This window comes from Cebus imitator, unplaced genomic scaffold, assembly GCF_001604975.1.
Source record: "Cebus imitator isolate Cc_AM_T3 unplaced genomic scaffold, Cebus_imitator-1.0 Scaffold338, whole genome shotgun sequence".
NCBI lineage: Eukaryota > Metazoa > Chordata > Mammalia > Primates > Cebidae > Cebus > Cebus imitator.
The window spans coordinates 192,747-214,378 of NW_016107653.1; the positions used below are offsets into that span (position 1 = coordinate 192,747).

Consider the following 21,632-nt stretch of genomic DNA (forward strand, 5'->3'; position numbering starts at 1 on the left):
AAAAAAAAAAAGAAGAAGAAGAAGAAGTAGTAAAGAAACGAAAGAGTGGCTACTCCATAGACAGAGAGCATGGGCTGCTTGACTGAGTCTACTTATAGTGATTTCTTGATATCGCTAAACAAGGGGTGGATTATTCATGAGTTCTCTGGGAAAAGGGCAGAGATTTCCTGGAACTGAAGGTCCCTCCTCTTTTAGGGGACTCTTTAGGGTAACTTCTCAAAGTAGCTGTGGCATTTGTAAACTGTCATGGTGCTGGTGGGAGTGTCTTTTAGCATGTTGATACATTATAATTACTGTATAATGAGCAGTGAGAATGACTAGAGGACACTTTTCATCGCCATCTTGGTTTTGGCCTGCTTCTTTACCACATCCTATTCTGTCAGCAGGGTCTTTGTGACCTGTATCTTGTGCCGAGCTCCTCCTATCTCATCCTGTGACTAAGAATGCCTAACCTCCTGGAAATGCAGCCTAGTAGGTCTCAGACTTATTTTACTCAGCCCCTTTTCAAGATGGAGTTGCTCTGGTTCAAACACTTCTGACATATTTTCCCTCTCCCTTTTACAGTGGGACCCTTAGTCCTAAAGAATTGTAGAAGGACAAAGATCTATCATCTGTAACTTCTTCAGGCCAAATAGGGGTGATTTGACTATTAGGGTCTCTTGTTTTTAAGGTAGAGAGAAATTTAGTCAAAAAGCATTGGTATGGAAGCTTCTGTTTTCAGTTACACAGTTTTATAAAGTTACAATTACTTATTGTAACCAGCTGAGTTTTATGTTTTGAGGTTTGTTTGCTTGCTTGCTTCTTAACAATGCCATATATCTTGGCATTTATCAGTCCATAATTACTAGATTCTTAAAGTCCATAAATATTTTTTTCTAGGTTGCAATAAAAATAATTGACAAAACTCAGTTGAATCCAACAAGTCTACAAAAGGTAAGATTGGTTCAATGTCCAGTATTTTTTAAACGATTGTCAGTGCTAATTGCCATCTAATTTGTCCCTTAAATACCTCAGCTGTTATTTCTATTTTATGTTTAATGCCATAAAGCTTCCTATTCCTCAAATTAGTGCAGCTTAATGTAGTATTTCATAAAAATGGTTGAGTTATCTTCAGTTGAAGATTTAGCTGTACAAGGCTGTACTTTTTATTGCGTATTCTAAATATTGACTAGAGAGCACAAAAATGTTTTCATGTAATTGATATTGTGCAGATTTGTACCTTTCTTATAGCTAATACTGAAAATTTTAAAGTCAACACTTTGGCTTCCTTAAACCCTTGACATACCACATCTGATTAAGGAGTGATGATTAATATAAAAGGGAAATGTAAAAGTAAAACTAAAAGTGGAAAAGCATGTTCATAAAGCATTATTGTCATGGGTTTCGTTTAACATCGATCAAGCCTTTGCCCTAGTACCTTTTAGAATCACCTGGGCAAATTTTTGGAAGTCTTAACACTTGTATAATAGTGCCTAAGCAATTAGGTAGGGCCCAGACATAGGTATTTCACTGGTAGGTACATCAGCAAATAATTAATAATCTTCATAAGAAAATCTTTCTAGTTGTTTTTAGCTTTGCAGAGTCTTTTTACATACTCCATTTGATTTCTAGATTTGGCCTATAGTAGTTGGGAGGGGTACAAAGACCATGAACTAGGAGCAGGAAGTACTGAATTTAAGTCCTGGCTCTGCCACTTAATCAGATGTCTGATTTGTCCTTGAGCAAGGCACTTAACTTTTCTGGACCTTGGGTTTCTCACCTTTAAAATGGAGATAATTGGCTGGGTGTGCGGTGGCTTACACTTGTAATCACAGCACTTTGGGAGGCTGAGGCGGGCGGGTCACAAGGTCAGGAGACCAAGACAATCCTGGTCAACATGGTGAAACCCATCTCTACTAAAATACAAAAAAAAAAAAAAAAAATTAGCCGGATGTTGTGGCATGCACCTATAGTCCCAGCTACTTGAGAGGCTGAAACAGGAGAACTGCTTGAACCGGGAGGTGGAGGTTACAGTGAGCCAAGATCATGCCACTGCACTCCAGCCTGTTGACAGAGCAAGACTCCGTCTCAAAATAAATAAATAAGTAAGTAAAAAATAAATTAAAAAATGGAGATAATTTCGTCTTCTCATGATGGATGTGACTATTATTAAAATAACGCATGTAAAAGAGCTTTGTAAACTGCACTGCACTATACATTTGTAAGATATTTTGATAAGTGCAATGCTGTATATATATTACTAATGTAGTCCTCATGGTTATTTAATCCTGGTAATTTTGAAGCCCTGTCCCTGTTACGTGTGGGAGGTAGGGAAGGAGATAGACTTTATCTTGCACTAAAAATGTTACTGAGACAAGTAGTTTTTGTGATCTGCAACCCATCTGGGCTTTAAGGCTTCTCAAGGTGGGCATAAAACATCTAAAAATTCCAGTCCTTTGTCCTGAAGAGTAAATTTTATCTGTTTCCTTAAACTTTCTATATTCGTCTAAGGACTTGGTACTAATACATACATTAGGGGTTATTAAAATTTGGTATTCAGAACTAAAAACATACACAGATGTTTACTGAGGACTCTAATTGAGTAGTCTATGATGTTACATACCTTTCACTATTCATGTGTACCTGGATATAATTGTAATCCTAGCAGTTTTCCAGGAAAAAATTTTATCATGGTGTTTTATCAAGTTGGCTGCAGTTTTTCTTCTTGTTTGCTTCCTTCCTTTCTTTATTTTTGTTTTATTTTATTGGTCCTGATTTTTAATTGCTGCTCTTCTTTTATTGTTTGTCACATTATTATTAGTTTGTCTGGTTAGCCCACTAGTGTGAAGATTTGTTTGTGGTATCATTCAAGTATGAACCATCCACAGAAGACCGATTCTAAAGCTAGCTCTATCCCAAGTTAAATAACTTGATAAGTGTAATATTATACAGCATTGTTTAAAATTGTGTATATAACTTGATATAAAGTAAATTAGAAGCATTTTATATACATTTCTTTCACATTCTTTTTCACTAGGTTTCTTATCTCCAGCCTCCCCTTCTCGTCCCCCTACCAACTCCTGCCATTTTGCAACAATGTAGAGTGTTCCAGGAGACCTTGTCAGACCCCTTTGGAATAGTCATTCTTGCAGCCTTTTTTCTTCTCAGCACTATTCATAGTTGTATCGCACTTACTTCAGGAACAGCTCTCTTAGATAGTGATTTAAAGCTGTGGAGCATGCCCTAGCAGCCAAGATTCATTGTAAAGAACATTCTGCCATCAATAGTATGTAGTCTGTTTTTACTGCCACTACCAAAAAAGGTAGACTGGCTCATTCAGTCAGTGTTTGAACACGTGTTAAAATATCAGTTTCATGATATTCAGGCTTGCACACTGGGTCATGAATATTTACTAAATGCACATATAAGTAAACCTGAGTTGACTCTGTTTGCAAATTGATATTATTTTCACAGATGAGTCTCCTCATTTTTCCTTTGTATTTTTCTAGCCATTGAATTAATAAACGTTAGATTTTAGTGAGAGATTTATTTTTCACCACTGTTTTTGTACTTTTTTTTTTTTTTTAAGAGATGAGTCTTGCTCTGTTGCCCAGTCTGGACTCGAACTTCTGGGCATAAGCAGTATTCCCACTTCAGCCTCCCAAGTAGCTGGGACTACAAAGGCAGACCACAGCATCTGGCTGTATACCTTCTAACTTCTCACTGCATATCTGGGATGCTATACTATTTTTAAGCATATTTTAGGTCAGTTTTTTTTTTTTTTTTGTTTGTTTGTTTGTTTGTTTGTTTTTTTGAGATGGAGTCTCGCTCTGTTGGCCAGGCTGGAGTGCAGTGGGGTGATCTGAGTTCACTGCAACCTCCGCCTTTTGGGTTCAAGCTATTCTTCTCCCTCAGCCTCCTGAGTAGCTAGGATTACAGGCGTATGCCACTACACCTGGCTAATTTTTGTATTTTTAGTAGAGATGGGGGTTTTGCCATGTTAGCCAAGCTGGTCTGGTCTCAAACTCCTGACCATAGCCTCCCTTAGCCACCTGCCTTAGCCTCCCTAAGTGCTGGGATTACAGGTGTGAGCCACCACATCCAGGCTGAGGTGGGCGGATCAGTTGAGGTCAGGAGTTCCAGCCCAGCCTGGCCAACATGGTGAAAGCTTGTCTCTACTAAAAATACAAAAATTAGCTGGGTCAGGAGGCTGAGGCAGGAGAGTTGCTTGAACCCAGGAGGCAACAGAGTAAGACTTCGTATCAAAAAAAAAAAACAAAAAGAAAAGAAATTTGTAACATGTAATGAAATAAAATGATTGATTTTTTAAAAATGTATTCATGATAGTTGGTTACTTAGCCAACCTTGAGCACATTCAGGGATAGAGACACGCTCCTTCCCATAGCATCTTATGCCAGTGTTCAGTGGCTTTGTTATTAGAGCTTTTTCCCCTTACTTCAGAGTAGCATCTGTCTTCTAGAAACTTCTACAACACTGTTCTCTATTTTGCCATATGGAGTTATAGTCACTCCAAACATAGCCCTTAGAAGTTGCTATTCTGGGTCTTCTTGATTTTCTCTTCTCCAGAGTAAATACCCTCAGCCTCTTTGGGTACTCCCACAGGAGTTGCCCTCAACAGAGGTCTACTTTATTCCATACTTGGAATTGTTTCCACCTGCCACCTGAATTTGTTTGATTCCTGCTAAAATTCATTTAATTGATTTTCTGCCTTAATTCCAGTCTTTTGGGGCATTTTGGAATAATGGGTGTTTTGTGTTAGCTGCGATATAAATTGCATATGGAAGTCTCCATCCAATTAAAATATTTAGGCAAGAGCAAGACCTCTCAATGGAGAATTCATCCTTCTAAGTTGATACTGCTGACCCATTAGTAAAGCATATTTTGAGTAAGGTTTAACCACCATTCTTAAACCTAGACTTACTAGGACAGAAAGGGAAATCCCTGTGTTTTTAAATTTTAATGAGATTTACAGAGGAAGAAAAAAAGGAACATTAAACACAAATATATGCGAAATACCCAGTAGGATTTATTGAAGCATTATTGACTGTAGATTTCATCAGGGTCTTTGTGGGAAAATAAATAAAACAAATTAGCCAGGTGTGGTGGTGTGTACCTGTAGTCCCAGTTACTCAGGAGGCTGAGAAGGAAGGATCGCTTGAGTCTAGGAGTTGAAGGCCGTAGTGAACTATGATGGTGCCCCTGCACTCCAGCCTGGGCAACAGAGCAAAACTGTCTCAAAAAAAGAAGCTAAAGCAAAGAACAAAGAGTGTATTGATCCTTTCGGAGTTACTTTTTTGTAAGGCAGGGACAAGGAAACAGAACAATAGACCACAATAGACTACACTGCATAGAAAAATAACTGATGATTAACATCAGGTTAATTCATGCTACATTTTTTTTTCCTGTAAGGATTAAAGCAGTAGGAACTTATTATTGTGCCAGTTGAAGTTTGTTTGTTTGTTTGTTTTAGACAGAGTCTCGCCCTGTCGTCCAGGCTGGAGTGCAGTGGTGTGATCTCAGCTCACTGCAACCTCCACCTCCCGAGTTCAAGAGATTCTCCTGCATCAGCCCCCTGAGTAGCTGGGACTACAAGTGCACGCCACCACACCCAGATAATTTTTGTATTTTTAGTAGAGACGGAGCTTTGCTATGTTGGACAGGCTGTCTCAAAATCCTGGCTTCAGGTGATCCACCCTCCTCAGCCTCCCAAAGTGCTGGGATTACAGGCGTAAGCCACTGCACCCAACCAGGACAGTATAAATCTTTAATCAGGGGCTGGGCGCAGTGGCACATACCTGTAATCCCAGCACTTTGAGAGGCTGAGGTAGGCGGATCACCTGAGGCTAGTTCGGGACCACTCTGGCCAACATGGTGAAACACTGTCTCTATTAAAAATACAAAAATTAGCCCGGCATGGTGGCGTAGCCCCAGCTACCCAGGAAGCTGAGGCACGAGAACAGCTTGAACCTGGGAGGCAGAGGTTGCAGCGAGCCAAGATTGGGCCACTGCACTCTAGCCTGGGTGACAGAATGAGACTATGTCTCAGAAAATAAATAAATACATAATAAACTGTCCTGTTTGGGAAATTACCTGTTATCTCCTTTTTTTCTGATTTCTAGGAAGGTCAGATAACTTAGTTTAGGTTTGGGAATGTGAAACTTTAGCAGGGATTACTCCATTTCTAATTTTAATTTGGTCTCCTGAGGCCTAATGTAGGAGCTTAGTCCCAGACAGTGGCTTCCTATAATTTTTATTTAACAATCAATCCTCTCCCCACTTTTGGTCAGGCTCTCACCTAGGTAAGAGTGTAACCAAAACCTAGGATATCCCTTCTGTTCTCAGTTGCCATCATTTTGGGTTTCCCGTTTCAGCATACCATTGACAGGGTGTTCTCATTATCATGTGTTTCTTTTGAGTTTTTGTTGTTCTAGCCAGAGAGAAACCATTTGATATCTGACAGGTGGCTATATGGAGACACTTAACACTCTGGGAGGATACAGCGTACCAGAGACTATTATGACTATCATGAGGATCATACCAAGTGTTTACAGTATGCTCCTTAGCCAGGGTTCCCATGAAGCAAATCAACTAAAATTGTATAGACAAATAAGGAGTCTGCCAGTTTTAACCAGGTAGTCTTCTCTACCATACCAAATCGCAATGAGAAGTGTCATGAACTGCAGATTCCTCCCTGTTTAGTAGGCAATCCAGCATCCCATGACTGGGCTAACTGTAAAGCAGGGCATGCAAGTTACCCACAGAAGCTCCCAATTGTGAAATTTTAGCTGCAGCATGGTCCTGCCAAAGTGAAAGAAGAAGGCATTAGTAAGGAAAAATTAAGAGGGGTAAAAGCCTTGTTATGAACTCTTCTTGTTCTGACAGTCTTGGGAAAAGCTGTCCATAGTCTACAGTCCACAACCTCTTGTCCTGGTTCACAGTTTGAATGTCTCTGCTTATGGTATCTGACATTCTGGTGAATTCTGTATGTGGCCTACATATCAAGCATGAGACTTGAAATTTACATTGAGTTGCTGGCTTTGGTTTATAGGGCTTCCAAAATTGAGCAGTTCATTCTTCATTGGCAAGTTGTAGCCAGATATTAAAGACAACTAGAAGAATTTAGAATCTATTTCAGTCAAGAATAATCTTATTAGGTCATTTCTGGAAGTTATTTCTGTGAATTAATATTTTATTCATTGTGCCCCTCAAGCCTGGTCCACTCTGATCCCCTCAAGCACCAGACACCTACCCAGGAAGAGGAAGCTGTTTTCTTTTTAAAGTTGGTGTTTGCTTTGGAGCCACTGTGAGTGCTTACAGCTTTGTAGAAGTAGTGGCCTTGTTTGACATCTTAGGGAATCTTGGTTGTGGAACATATCAGGGAACCTTATAATTTGAAAGCAGGGAGAACCAGTTCATGCTTTTCATGTGCTCTATTGTGTAATTACTTTTACTGCTGCCACCACTGGGTTGTATAGGGCACCGTTGATTTGGTTTTTTTAAACCAGTAGGTTTCAACCCTTCTTGTGCATTAGAAACATTCGTGGAGTTTGAAAAAAGCATATTTCCTTCACAGTACTTTCCTCCCTAGAGGTCTTATCTTGGTGGGTCTAGAGATGTTGTGATCCCAGTACACAACCCAGATGAGAATGGCTCCTGGTCTGCCTTCAGTTTCCCCTAAAGTTCTTAATTTCTCTCCTCTTCCAAAAGGTAACCTGTCTTCTTTATTTGTTTATTTTATTGATTAAGTGATTGATTGATGAGGTCTTGTTTTGTTGCCCAGGCTGGAATGCAGCGGCAAGACTAAAGCTCACTTTAGCCTTGAATTTCTGGGCTCAAGTATCCTTCCACCTCAGCCTCCTAAGGTAGCTGGGACTAGAGGTGCACACCGCCACACCCAACTAAAGTAACCTATTTTATATATTTATTTTATATATTTATTTTTTAGATATTTTTTATTTGACAGAGCCCTCCTCTGTTACCCAGGCTGGAGTGCAGTGGCGCAATTTCGAACTGCATCCTCCACCTCCCGAGTTCAAGTGATTCTCCTGCCTCAGCCTCCCAGACAGCTGAGATTACAGGCACCTGCTGCTACACCCAGCTAATTTTTGTATTTTTAGTAGAGGTAGGGTTTTGCCATGTTGGCCAGGCTGGGTTCAAACTCCTGACCTCAAGTGATCCACTCACTTCTAAAAGTGCTGGATTACAGGCATGAGCCACCATGCCCAGCAAAGTAACCTATTTTAAAGATGACTCCTTCCCCACATATTCTAAGTTTCATAGACAGCTTCCACTGGTGAATGCTTCCACTGCTGAATACTTCCACTGCTGAATACTTCCTCCCTCTCTGGAACTCTTCCTAGGAATGCCTTAGTACCCAGTTCCTGGCCTCTTTTCTCTATTGGGTGAAGCAGAAGTTATTTTGGGTATCCTTTTCATTGAACAACTCTTTTCATCTTTTTCTTTCCTTTTTAACTACCTTTCTCTTTCATTTTTTATTGACTTATAGCAGGTCAGTAGTTCAGGCCGTTAACAAAAGTAGTAACCACTGTAAAAATAGTTGTTACAGTTTTGCCTGTCACGTACAATTCAGTGTCCACATTCAGATTAGTGTCATAAATCTGATAAATTAATACAAATAGGGGATGGCACAAATGAAATCCAAGACAGATGCTTCTTTGACTGATTGATTGATTGATTGATTCAGGGTTTTAGTTGTAGCCCAAGCTGAAGTGCAACGTCGTGATTATAGCTCACTGCAGCCTGGAACTTCTGGGCTCAAGCAGTCCTCCCGCCTTGACCTCCCAAAGCACTGCAATTATAGGCATGAGTCATTGCCCCCAGCCTGATTTTACATATTTAAAATATTGAGAATAAAAATGTGTATTTTTTTTAGACTTCAAAAGAGGTAGAAGAAATAGAAAAAAAATACAGCTTCAATATTGTTGCTTCTTTAATCCTTATAAACTTTTAAATGTATCAGCAGACTTATTTTTGTTTTGGCAAGAAATAATAGCACTTGATATTTAGAATACATTGTAAACTGAGAATATTAGAGAGTATTTTGGGGGTTGGTTTGTATGTTTTGAGAAGCAAGGTCTCACTATCTTGCCCAGGCTGGTCTCAGACTCCTGGATTCAAGCATCCTCCTGAGGATTCCAATCTGCCTTCCAAGGATCTAGGATTATAGGCACATACCACCATACCCAACATACAATGATCATTGTATCAATGATTGATTATGCTGTTTTGTAAAAGTCACCAAGGGATCAAGTGTTTTAAGTAGGTTAAACTTAGAGCATAGCCCAGACCCATTTGCAGAAAATATAAACTTGGGTACAAATTAGACCTTTGTGAGAGAATTATAACAGCAGCATAGCTAGAATCACAATCACATGTCTAGTGTTTATTATGTAGCAGGTGCTATTCCATGCACTCTGTATGTCAAGCATCCTTTAATTGTAGAGTTGACAGGGCCAGGGAGGTCAAGTTACCTAGACTCAGCGAGTGGTGCAGCTGGGTTGGGATTAGGTCGTATGGCCCCAGAGTCAAAGTTTTAATGACCATTCATACTTTACGTCATTGCATGTACTTTTCACAACAATCCTGTGAAGTAGATGTTTGTAAAATCTATCTTATAGATAAGTAGGTAGCTCTCTAAGATTTTGTGGCTTGTTCACTCATCCAGTGAATAAGGGCCTGAACTAGCATTAGAACCTGAATCCATGGCCTCAAATAGCTTTCTTTCCCTTGGAGAGCCAGTCGTTCATAGTACTTTCCATATGGGAAGGAAGCAAAGGAACATACTGAAATTCACCTTGCAGGTGGTAGATACCTAGTAAAATCTGATAAGTTAATTTTGTTAATACCAAATTCATTTTCACACTAAATTATTTTTTTCCTGATGTTTCTCTGATTCTAGGAATCTTGACCACCAGAACCTTGAGTTTGGGAGATGAGAAAATTCTTAGTTTGTCTTTGAAATATTTGATCATAAAAACCACATTGTTGTCCAGGTGTGGTGACTTAGGCCTGTAATCCCAGCACTTTGTGAAGCCAAGGCAGGCAGATTGCTGAGCTTAGGAGTTCAAGACCAATCTGGGCAACATGGCAAAACCCTGTCTCTACATACAGAAATCAGCCAGATGTGGTGGTGTGACACCTGTAGTCCCAGCTACTTGGTGGGCTGAGGCTGAAGGATTGTTTGAGCCCAGGAGGTCGACGCTCCACTGAACCATGTTCATGCCCTGGCACTCCAGCCTGGGTGACAGAACAAGACGCTATCTCTTAAAAAAATACACATTGTTGCTACTTTTGTTTTACATTTTTAGAAAACTGCTTTGTTGTATTAATCAGCTGAAGCAAAGCAATTTTTTAAATTGTTTTTAATTTTTATTAAATACTACATACAAAAGAATGTTCTGTTCCATGTTTAGTGTATAAATATGTATATGAGATGAACACTATTATACTACCTGGTTTAAGAAATAGATCTTCAACAATACCTTTAAGTCAGTTCCATATTTTGCCCCTCCTCAACCTGATTCCCCTTCTTCATTTCCCACCTACTGGGTAACCACTAACAAGGATTTTCTTAGTATTTTCTTGCTTGTCTGTATAATTTTACCACATATGGATCCCTCATCAATGTAGTGTAAAGATTTTTTTGTCTGTTTTTTCTTTCTTTTGGGTTTGTTAGATTTTTTTCTTTTTTTCTTTTTTTTTTTGAGACTGAGTCTCACACTCTCTCCTAGGCTGGAGTGCAGTGGTGCCATCTTGGCTCACAGTAACCTCTTACTCCCAGGTTCAAGTGATTCTTGTGCCTCAGCCTCCTGAGTAGCTGGGATTACAGGCGCCCACTACCACACCCAGCTAATTTTTGTATTTTTAGTATGGACCAGGTTTCATCATGTTGGCCAAGCTGGTCTCGAACTCCTGACCTCAAGTGATCCCACCCACCTTGGCCTCCCAAAGTGCTGGGATTACAGGCGTGAGCCAGTGTGCCTGGCCAATGTAGTATAAAGTTTTAAACATTGTATAAATAGACTCATGCTATATGTATTCTCCTATTTGCTTTTGCTTTCTGTTTTTTTTTTTTGAAGACAGAGTCTCGCTCTTGTTGTCCAGGCTGGAGTGCAGTGGCTCGATCTCAGCTCACTGCAGCCTCTGCCTCCTGGGTTCAAATGATTCTCCTGCCCCAGCCTCCCAAGTGGCTGGGATTACAGGCGTGCACCACCATGCCTGACTAATTTTTATATTTTTACTAGAGACGGGGTTTCACCATGTTGGCCAGGCTGGTCTCGAACTCCTGACCTCAAGTGATCTGCCCCCCTCAGCCTCCCAAAGTGCTGGGATTACAGGTGTGAGCCACTGTGCCTGGTGCTTGCTTTCACCTACATTGCATTCCATGTTGATGTATTTTGCTATAATTCACCTTCACTGCTATGTCCATTTTCAAGAATATATAGTATCCCATTATGTGACTTTGCCACTCTGTATTTATCCATTCTGTGGTTCAGGGACATTTGGATTGCTTTTTGTATTGCAAACATGACTATTTGTATTGCAAACATAACCGCTGTGAATTGTCCTTTGTATGTCCTGGCACACTTGTGAAGTATTTCTTAAAGCTATATACTTGGAATTCTTGTATCACGGGGTCTGTCTGTACATCCTCCTCCTTCATTAGAAAAGGCCAAATTATTTCCAGAGCAGGTGTGCTAATCTATCTTATCTATCTATGGATGGATAGATAGATAGATAGATAGATAGATATTTTTTTTTTTTTTTTTTTTAGACAGAGTCTCTATTGCCAGGCGCCAGGCTGGAGTGCAGTGGTACAGTCTTGGCTCACTGCAACCTCCACCTCCCAGGTTCAAGCAATTCTCCTGCCTCAGCCTCCTGAGTAACTGGGACTACAGGCGCATGCCACCATACCCAGATAATTTTTGTATTTTTAGTAGAGACGGGGTTTTACCATGTTGGCCAGGCTGGTCTTGAACTCCTGCCTTCAGGTAATCCAGCCGCCTCGGCCTCCCTGAGTGCTGGGATTACAGGCTTGAGCCACCGCACCTGGCCGCAAATTTATATTTTCATCAGTAGCTTGTAAGAGGGCACAAGTAATGTAGCATCCTTATCAAAATTTGATTTTCTCTGATTTTTAAAAAATTTGTGCCATCACATGGGAGAATTGTTTGAACCTGAGAGGCAGAGGTTCAGTGAGCCAAGATCGTGCCGCTGCACTCCAGCCTAGCGACAGAGTGAGACTCTGTCTCAAAAGAATTTTTTTAAAAAGTTATACCATCAGTTTAGTAAATATAAAAGTGATATTTAGCCAGGCATGGTGACTCACTTCTGTAATCCCAGCACTTTGGCAACATGAGATGAGAAGATCTCTCGAAGCCAGGAGTTCAAGACCAGCCTGGGCAACAGAGCAAGACTGTATCTACAAAAATTTATTTATTTATTTATTTATTTATTTGTTTGTTTGTTTGTTTGTTTGAGACAGAGTTTCGCTCTTGTTACCCAGGCTGGAGTGCAATGGCACGATCTCTGCTCACCGCAACCTCCGCCTCCTGGGTTCAGGCAATTCTCCTGCCTCACCCTCCTGAGTAGCTGGGATTACAGGCACGCGCCACCATGCCCAGCTAATTTTTTGTAGTTTTAGTAGAGACGGGGTTTCACCATGTTGACCAGGATGGTCTCGATCTCTTGACCTTGTGATCCATCCGCCTCGGCCTCCCAAAGTGCTAGGATTATAGGCGTGAGCCACCGCGCCCGGCCAAAAATATATTTTTTTAATTAGTTGGGCATGGTGATACGCAGCTGTGGTCTCACATACTTGGGAGGCTGAAGATTGATTAAGCCCAGGAGTTCACAGCTGCAGTGAGCTGTGATCACACCACTGCACCCCAGCCAGGGCAACAGAGCGAGATCCTCTCTCAAAAAAAAGAAAAACAAAATCTCATAGTGGTTTTAATGTAACATTTTCTTGATTACTGATGAGGTCACGCATTTTTTCATATTTAGTTTTTTTGTGCCTATTTGTTCTTTTAATTTCTAGTGGATTTTTTTCTTATTTTAGGATATAATTATATATCCTGGATTCTATTGTATATGTGGCACATGTCTTCTACTTGTTGGTGTATCTTCGCTCTCTTGATACTGTCTCTTAGTGAATAGCAGAGGTCACTAACTTTGAAGCAGCTGAATTTATCAGTCTTTATTTATACACACGCACACGCACACGCTTTATACTTTTTGTGTCTTCTTTAAGAAATTTTTCTCTACCTGGAGTCATAAAAAATATTCTCTGTTGTCTTCAAGTGTTTAAAATAATCTTTAAATACCAGCAGTCATATGTTATGAGGCAGGGATTCAGTTTCATGGTTTTTCATTTGTATAATCACTTGCTGCCTCACTTCTCCTTTCTTTACTGATGTGCATCATGGACAGTCTGCATGTCTAAACACATGCTTTGTTCTTCAGAGTGGTTATTCTGGTTCACTTACCAATTGCCATTTTGAAGGCAATTATTTTTATTTTCATATTTTTAAATTTTATTTTTAATGATAGGACACCAAATGATAACTAGAACCCCAAAATACATAGGGGAAAATCAGAGCTACATTAATAGAAACACAGGCATGACAGAGAAGACTTTATAACTTAACTCTCTTCTGCCATTCATGAATAATACGGTAAATAGGGGGAAAAAAGTACATATCTTAATATACAGCACCTCCATTAGCCCGTATTATAGCTGTTCAATTTTAACCCCTTTTTCAGGATACATAACAGCTGTTGTGCTAGGATATTATTGTCATAACTATTCCAATGTTTGATGACTATGAGGTAAATTATTTTCTCAGAGTTGGGCAATATATAACATTTGAATAAGCCAGGCTAACATCTTTCTGGGCTATAGTTTCTAATGTAGAGCAATAAAAATAGAACCAAACAAAAGACTCAAACGTGTGGAACTTAAAACAGAATTCTTGGATCAAAGAAAAAGTACAAACCAAAATTGCAATATATCTAGAAATTAATGATAATAAACTGTGTGTCAGAACCTATGTAGTACTACTTTTTGGTCATCCAGGAAATGTATATCGGAGTTTCGCTCTTGTTACCCAGGCTGGAGTGCAATGGCGCGATCTGGGCTCACCGCAACCTCCGCCTCCTGGGTTCAGGCAATTCTCCTGCCTCAGCCTCCTGGGTAGCTGGATTACAGGCACGTGCCACCATGCCCAGCTAATTTTTTGTATTTTTAGTAGAGACGGGGTTTCACCATGTTGACCAGGATGGTCTCGATCTCTTGACCTCGTGATCCACCCGCCTCGGCCTCCCAAAGTGCTGGGATTACAGGCTTGAGCCACCGCGCCGGGCTGAAATGTATATCCTTAAACATTAAACAAGAATGACAGGGAATGTATTACGTATTAAACTAATCATTTAGAAAAGGGAACAAAAAAAATCTCAGGAATAAATAATAATATAAGGAGTTAGTAAAGGCAGAAAAGGAGTCATTAAAAGCAGAAAATAATGAACTTGAAAACAATAGAAATGGTAAGTCAAAAACTTTGGGGGGTGTTTTGGTTTTTTGTTGTTGTTTTTGCCAGGAAGTGAGAAGAGAGGCATGAAATAGATAAGCTACTAGGTATTGCCAGGGGAAAGGGAGAGAAAACACACAGACAAAATAGGAAATAAGGGGGAAATACCAGATACTGAAGAATTTAAATTACTTTAAGGGAACCTTTTGTACAACTCTGAAAAATACTAGAATGCCCAAAGAAATGGATAATTTTCTAGGAAACCATGACTTATCAAAATTGACTCTAGAAAAGAATCGATACACATCAGTAACAACAGAGTTGAGAACGTGGTTAAAAGGAGAATAGGTACCCACCTCATATTGCCAAACCTGGAATTGATTATTGAATTATTTGAGATCTGTGAGTACATATGCCTACCTCTGTCCAGCTGTTCCAGAACTTAAGAGGAACTTCCAAATTCTTTTCACAAATTCAGAAACATTGCTATTGAAATATATTAGAAACAGGAAAGAAAACTACAGTTGAGTTTCACTTATATCCATTCTAAAATTGGGAATTAATATCAGCCTATAGGACTAAATACTGATACGTTTATCTTTGTTTCCCCCAAGATTCACTAAATGATGGTAAAGGAATTAAAAAGCAGGCAAAAAGAGACCAGGAATTGGGTACTGAGGCATTCTCAGGAAGAGCCCCAAGAGACGCAGGAGATACCCAGCTGTTACAGTGGAAGTTGTCTTTGAGACTTGGAGCACTTGGGGATGGGGTCATCTTTAAAACAGGTTACCTGCTTAGCACAAGGGAGACCAGACCAACCAGCCATTTCTCTGCCTCTGTGCTAACCAGTGACATCAGTTTCTTTGAGTCCTTCCAGAGATCTCTGTATATTAGGAAGCAGTTTTTTTTTTTTTTTTCCCCTTTTTTACATAAATGCATTTTCTTGAAAATTCCTTCTCATGAACTTTACCAGCCTCTCTGTCTTGGTTTGTCTGAGAGGACCTTTGATGCATTCTTCCCTTTAGGTGCTGTGGTAATTGAGGCAAAGTTTCTGTACAGTGATGAGGGAGTGATTTAGTTGGCCTGGTCTTCCGTGCCATACCTGTGTGTCTGGAGAAGGGAGCCTGAACACCTTCATTGTGATGGCTTAGATCAGTTTTACGTCAGTAACGCCTGTGTTCTCTTTCACGTACTCATTTTACTTTCGTGGTGGTTGGTAAAATTATTTATTTTTGACTAGCCAGAGACTAAAATTCTCTCTCTCTGCCTTTTTTTTCTACTTGTCAAAAGGTAAAATTTTCTTTTTCCTGCAATAATACTTCACAACCCCAGGTCCTGGCTCTCAGGACATGTTTCTTTACTTCTTTGATACTGTAGATTTAGTGTCCTTGATATCCCCATTGCCAGAATATCAGATCTTTCCCTTCCAAGGTGCTTATCTTTCTCTTGTGTACCAGTTCCGTCAAAGATGTGAAAATGTGTGGAGGGTATAGATGGATCAGTGAGGAGAGAATTCTTTCACTTTATGCATTTCTATGTAATTTGATTTTTTTTCCAACTAACATCTATTTAAGATTGAAAAGGGAATGTGAAGAAATAAGTTGTATTAAGATAGTAGAAATAGGTGAGTTTCTCTTATTTAAATGTCCTTTTACTATTACAAAACTTTAAAAATTGTATTGTACAGTCCTCATAGGCACTTTAAAGTTCACATTTGCACTTCAGTAAATTATTCCTATCCAAATTTAACCATCTTTGGCCACCAGATTCAGAGATTATAAAGTCTCTGGCATTTTTATCTCACTTGTATGCAAGTTGTCAACTTCATAAAAAGCTCTGTGCCACTACCTACCAGTTGCTCTGGACTTTTCTATATCAGCTGCTTATAATTCGTTGATTCTTCTAGTTAAATTTCTGAGGTAGCAGTGTGGAATCCTGAGATGAATGTTGACTTTGGAGTCAGGCAACCCAAAGTGAGAATTCTGGCTCCAGTGTTTATTAGCTGAGTCTTTGGACAAGTTTCCTAACCTGTCTCGGTCATCTTTCTCTGTATACTGGAGATGATCATACTCAGCTGATAGAGTTGTGAAAATTAAGCTTAGATAAGATTGTAGATGTAAAGCACCTGGCCATGTGCTTCAGCCACAGCAGGCACTAGATAACTGTTAGCTTCCTTCTTCCTCCCTGTCCTCCTTGTTTAGCTTATTATAAAGCTTATTTACACATTTCCTTCCTGCCAGTATCCACCTAATGCATAATTCCAATAGAGATGAATATGTAACGTTATTTGGACTAATACCTTGCCACTAGCTTTCTAGAGAGTCTTTGGCTCCTCCTTTTGCCTACAGAATTAAATTTGTGCTTTATTTTCACATTGCATCCCTGTTATGACCTCTGCTGTAATTTAGGAGTTCTCAAATTTTAATACAGTGTCTGCAGAATATTAATCTGCTGCCTAACAAATTCCTCCAGAACTTAGCAACTTAAAGCCAAATCCCTTGAATTCCTGTAATAGTCCATCTTTTTCCTGCTTTTTGGCTCTAATTCACTTTGTTTCATTTCTACTATAAGTAGGGACTTGAAAATGATTGCCTTCATTTGACCGCTGCTCTGTCATCAGAACTGTGACAGCTCTGCAACAAGCATTGTGCTACTGAGGATTTAAAAGCTGTGTGGTCATTAGAATGCTGAGGCTAGCTCAGACCACAATGGTTGGTAGTTAGTGCTTTCATGCAGGCGTTTATCAAACAAGTGCATTTCAGTTGTGTGCCAGGCTTGGTTTCAGGTATGCAGTAGGAGACAGGCATGCTCCCTGTGGGTGACACAAAATAATAAACAGGTGCACAAAAATGTATCTTCACAACTTGAAAGACATCCCAGGAAAGAAGTGAACAGATGGCTATGATGTAAAACAAGGAGACCGACTTAGATACATTTTCAGAGAATCTTCCTGAGACTTAAAGGATGAAAAGGGAGAAGACATTTAAAGGAATTTAGTATGTCCCATGGCCAGGCGCCGTGGCTCACACCTATAATCCCAGCGCTTTGGAAAGCCAAGGAGGACAGATCACCTGAGATCAGGAGTTCGAGACCAGTCTGGCCAACGTGGCGAAACCCTGTCTCTACAAAAAATATAAAAATTAGCCAGGCGTGATGGCGCACACTGTAATCCCAGCGCACAACTGAATCCCTTGAATCTGGGAGGGGGAGGTTGCACCACTGCACTCCAGCCTGGGCAGCAGAGTGAGACTCCGTCTCAAAATTAAACAAACAAACTTAGTGTGTTCTAGTAACTAAAAGGAGTTGGGGTGACTAGAATACTTTAGGGCGTATGCAGAAGCTACCTGGTACAGGACTGCCAAGGCCATGGTCAAGGTTTCATTCTCAGTGCAGTATTCTGAGCTATGTTGGTATGGCATCCAAACTGGAGATCATCCTTTTTTTGTTTTTGTTTTTTTGAGACAGAGTCTTGCTCTGTCACCCAGGCTGGAGTGCAATGACACGATCTCAGCTCACTGCAACCTCCAGGAGGCCTTCTGATTTAGCAGTTGTGGAAGTAATTGGGAAATTTGAATTCTAGCTACCAATTCAACTATAATGGATTGGGAAATAAGATTTCTGTGTTAGTTTAACAGAGGAGAGCTAAAAAAAGCACTCAAGCCTGAATGGTTGTCAGGAATTTGGGTGATTGTCTTCTTACCTCAGAACATAAAGTGTAGGGATTACCACAATAGCAAAAGGAGGTATTCATGTTGGAAATAAAAATGCTCCTCCCTTCAAAAATGAGACAGCATTTTAGATGGGAAAGGTTATTTATCTGATTACATGATTTAAAATTCTGAGCTTAAGGTTATGTGTCAAATCCCGTCCGGCTGGGCACGGTGGCTCACGTGTGATCCCAGCAATTTGGAAGGCTGAGAGGGAGGATTGATTAAGCCTAGGAGGCCAAGGCTGCAGTGAACTGTGATCACACCACTGCACTCCAGCCTGGGCAACAGAGGAAGACCCTGTCTCAAAAAATAAATAAATAGGCCGGGCGCGGTGGCTCAAGCCTGTAATCCCAGCACTTTGGGAGGCCGAGGCGGGTGGATCACGGGGTCAAGAGATCGAGACCATCCTGGTCAACATGGTGAAACCCCGTCTCTACTAAAACTACAAAAAATTAGCTGGGCATGGTGGCGCGTGCCTGGAATCCCAGCGACTCAGGAGGCTGGGGCAGGAGAATTGCCTGAACCCGGGAGGCGGAGGTTGCGGTGAGCCGAGATCGCGCCATTGGACTCCAGCCTGGGTAACAAGAGCGAAACTCCGTCTCAAAAAAATAAATAAATAAATAAATAAATAAATAAATAAATAAATAAATAAAAGTCTGATCCATGTCCATCTCTTCTTAGCTGCTAATTCAATTTAAGATTAGACAGCCGGGCGCGGTGGCTCAAGCCTGTAATCCCAGCACTTTGGGAGGCTGAGGCGGGTGGATCACGAGGTCAAGAGATCGAGACCATCCTGGTCAACATGGTGAAACCCCGTCTCTACTAAAAATACAAAAATTAGCTGGGCATGGTGGCGCACGCCTGTAGTCCCAGCTACTCGGGAGGCTGAGGCAGGAGAATTGCTTGAACCCAGGAGACGGAGGTTGCGGTGAGCCGAGATCGTGCCATCGCACTCCAGCCTGGATAACAAGAGCGAAACTCCATCTCAAAAAAAAAAAAAAAAAGATTAGACACAGTGGACAAGGACAAGTATGGTGAGAGTCCTGTGATTTTTTTTTCGCTAGCCTCTTTTCCGCATAGGCCTCTGTTCCTCCTCTTCCAAGGTTTTTCCCAACTCTTGCCTCCTGGAGGTTGTAGTACCCTGGGTGTTAGGAGACTGGATTCCAGACACGTTCCCCACAGAAAGATAGCGGGACCTGGGAAGATCTTTTTCTTTCTTTTCCTGATTTCCTCTTGTTTGCAAGAGTGTTGAAAAGGATGGCCCCTAAAATCCTGTTGTTTTTCTGGATTGTATTAACCCAGGCTATGATGATAAGACCCTGCTCTGAATTCATAACATGTACTTATACAACAGCAATTTAATATTTCTCCTTCTTCTATGGAATGGCTAGGAAGCTCTGCTGGTCTTTGTTGGATGGTTTTTTGTTTGATTTTTCTGAGACAGGGTCTCGCTCTGTCACCCAGGTTGGAGCGCAGTGGCGCCATCGGCTCACTGCAACCTCCACTTCCCAGGCTCAAACAATTCTCTTGCCTCAGCCTTCCAAGTAGCTAGGACTACAGACTCATGCTACTGCGCCCAGGTAATTTTTGTATTTTTAATAGAGATGGGGTTTCACCATGTTGCCCAGGCTTGTCTCAAACTCCTGAGCTCAAGTGATTCACTCACCTTGGTCTCCCAAAGTGCTGGGATTACAGGCGTGAGCCACTGCACTTGGCCGATTTTTCTTAAGGTCTCACCTGGGTTCACTTTTGTGGCTGAACTCAGCTGTTGGGTTGGCAGGGGCTGGATGCAGTTACGACAGAGGGCCTGTTTCTTTAAGTAACTACCCTTCATCCTCAGAGGGCCAGACCAGCTCCTTCACAGTGCTCCAAAAGAGCAAGCCATGATGCCCAAGCATTTTATCCAGCCTCTGCTTTCTTCAGATTTGCTCATGTCCTACTGGCCAAAGCAAGTTACATGGCCAGGTCTAATGTCAGTATGAAGGGGGCCCTCCACAAAAGCGTGAACCTGTAAGGTATGACTCGTGAGGGTCACTAATGTAATAGTCACCACAACCTCCATGCTAAGTTACCTGTACTCTCCAGTAAGGATTTCCCAAGGTGGTTTTGTTCATAATCTTCTCATAGAATTATTTGGAATTATCAGTTTAATATGCTCATGATGTGTTTCACTGGGACCATACAAGTTTTGATTCGCAGAGTTGGGAGGCCTAGGTAGATACTGAAGCTTAATCACGAAGTTTAATACTAAGTTTAATCACGAAAATTATTCTTACCTAAGTCTGATCTTATGTTTTCAAGATAGCATTGTAAAATTCAGAGTATGGTGCCATCCCCCTTTGAGACCTCTCCTGTTTTTAATAAATGGAAGCATTTGAGAATACTATTTGGTAATAGTTTTATTAAAACTACTTCAGAGATAGTCTGGACTTTCATATTAGTCTAGATGTGGAATAATAAAAATTAGCAATGAATCTGTTATCTATGAGAAAATTTAAATTTATATTACAACAGTTGAATATAATGTTTAATAATTTGTGTTGGGGGGATTATGTGTTTTGTTTGTTTGTTTTTTTTTTAGCTCTTCAGAGAAGTAAGAATAATGAAGATTTTAAACCATCCCAATATAGGTACTTTCTGCTTTTTTAAATACTTTTAGATCTAAATGCATTCTTGAAATTATGTCATAAAGCTAAACACGTATTCTAGAAATGGTAGAGTACACTTTTAGTAAAATAGGTATACAAGTTGTTGATCATTTGCATTAGCTTTTTTAAATTACTGAAGACAGGTTAAAAGCTTAGGTATTAACTGTTGAATGTAAAGCTTTAATGTGGCAGAAACACCTGTAACCTGATTCTAATTTTCAAATATATTAGAAAATATAATTGTATTGCATGAGTAGATAGAAGGGAATTATAGAAAGTCAGAATTAACATTTTCAAAGGGGCTGGGCACAGTGGCTCATACTTATAATCCCAGTACTTTGGGAAGCCAAGGCAGGAGGATTGCTCAAGGTCAGGAGTTTGAGACCAGCCTAAGCAACAGAGTGACACCATAATAAACTTAAAGATTTTTTTTTTTTAAAGAATATTTCAGATGGGCACAGTGGCTCAGGCCTATAATCCCAGCACTTTGGAAGGCCGAGGTGGGCGGATCACCTGAGGTCCGGAGTTCAAGAACAATCTGACCCTATCTCTACTAAAAATACAAAAATTAGCTGAGTGTAGTGCCATGTGCCTGTAATCCCAGCTTCTGTGGAAGGCTGAGGCAGGAAAATCGCTTGACCTCAGCAAGTGGAGGTTGCAGTGAGCTGAGATTGTGCCGTTGCACTCCAGCCTGGGTAACAAAAACGAAACTTCATCTCAAAAAA

At 40.4% G+C, this 21,632-nt stretch overlaps 1 protein-coding gene across 14 annotated transcripts in view; it reads left to right on the forward strand.

The window, feature by feature from the left end:
- Window positions 1-21,632, forward strand: part of MARK3 (microtubule affinity regulating kinase 3) — a 118,952-nt gene that overhangs the window by 44,984 nt on the left and 52,336 nt on the right. For 12 of the 14 annotated variants that reach the window (XM_017505319.2, XM_017505303.2, XM_017505305.2 and 9 more), the window contains exons 3-4: window positions 880-933; window positions 20,841-20,889. In XM_017505319.2, the coding sequence (XP_017360808.1) occupies window positions 880-933; window positions 20,841-20,889 (103 nt within the window). Of the gene's footprint in view, window positions 1-879; window positions 934-20,840; window positions 20,890-21,632 lie in introns of those variants that run through there. The other 2 variants (XM_017505307.2, XM_017505320.2) reach the window with 2 other exon arrangements.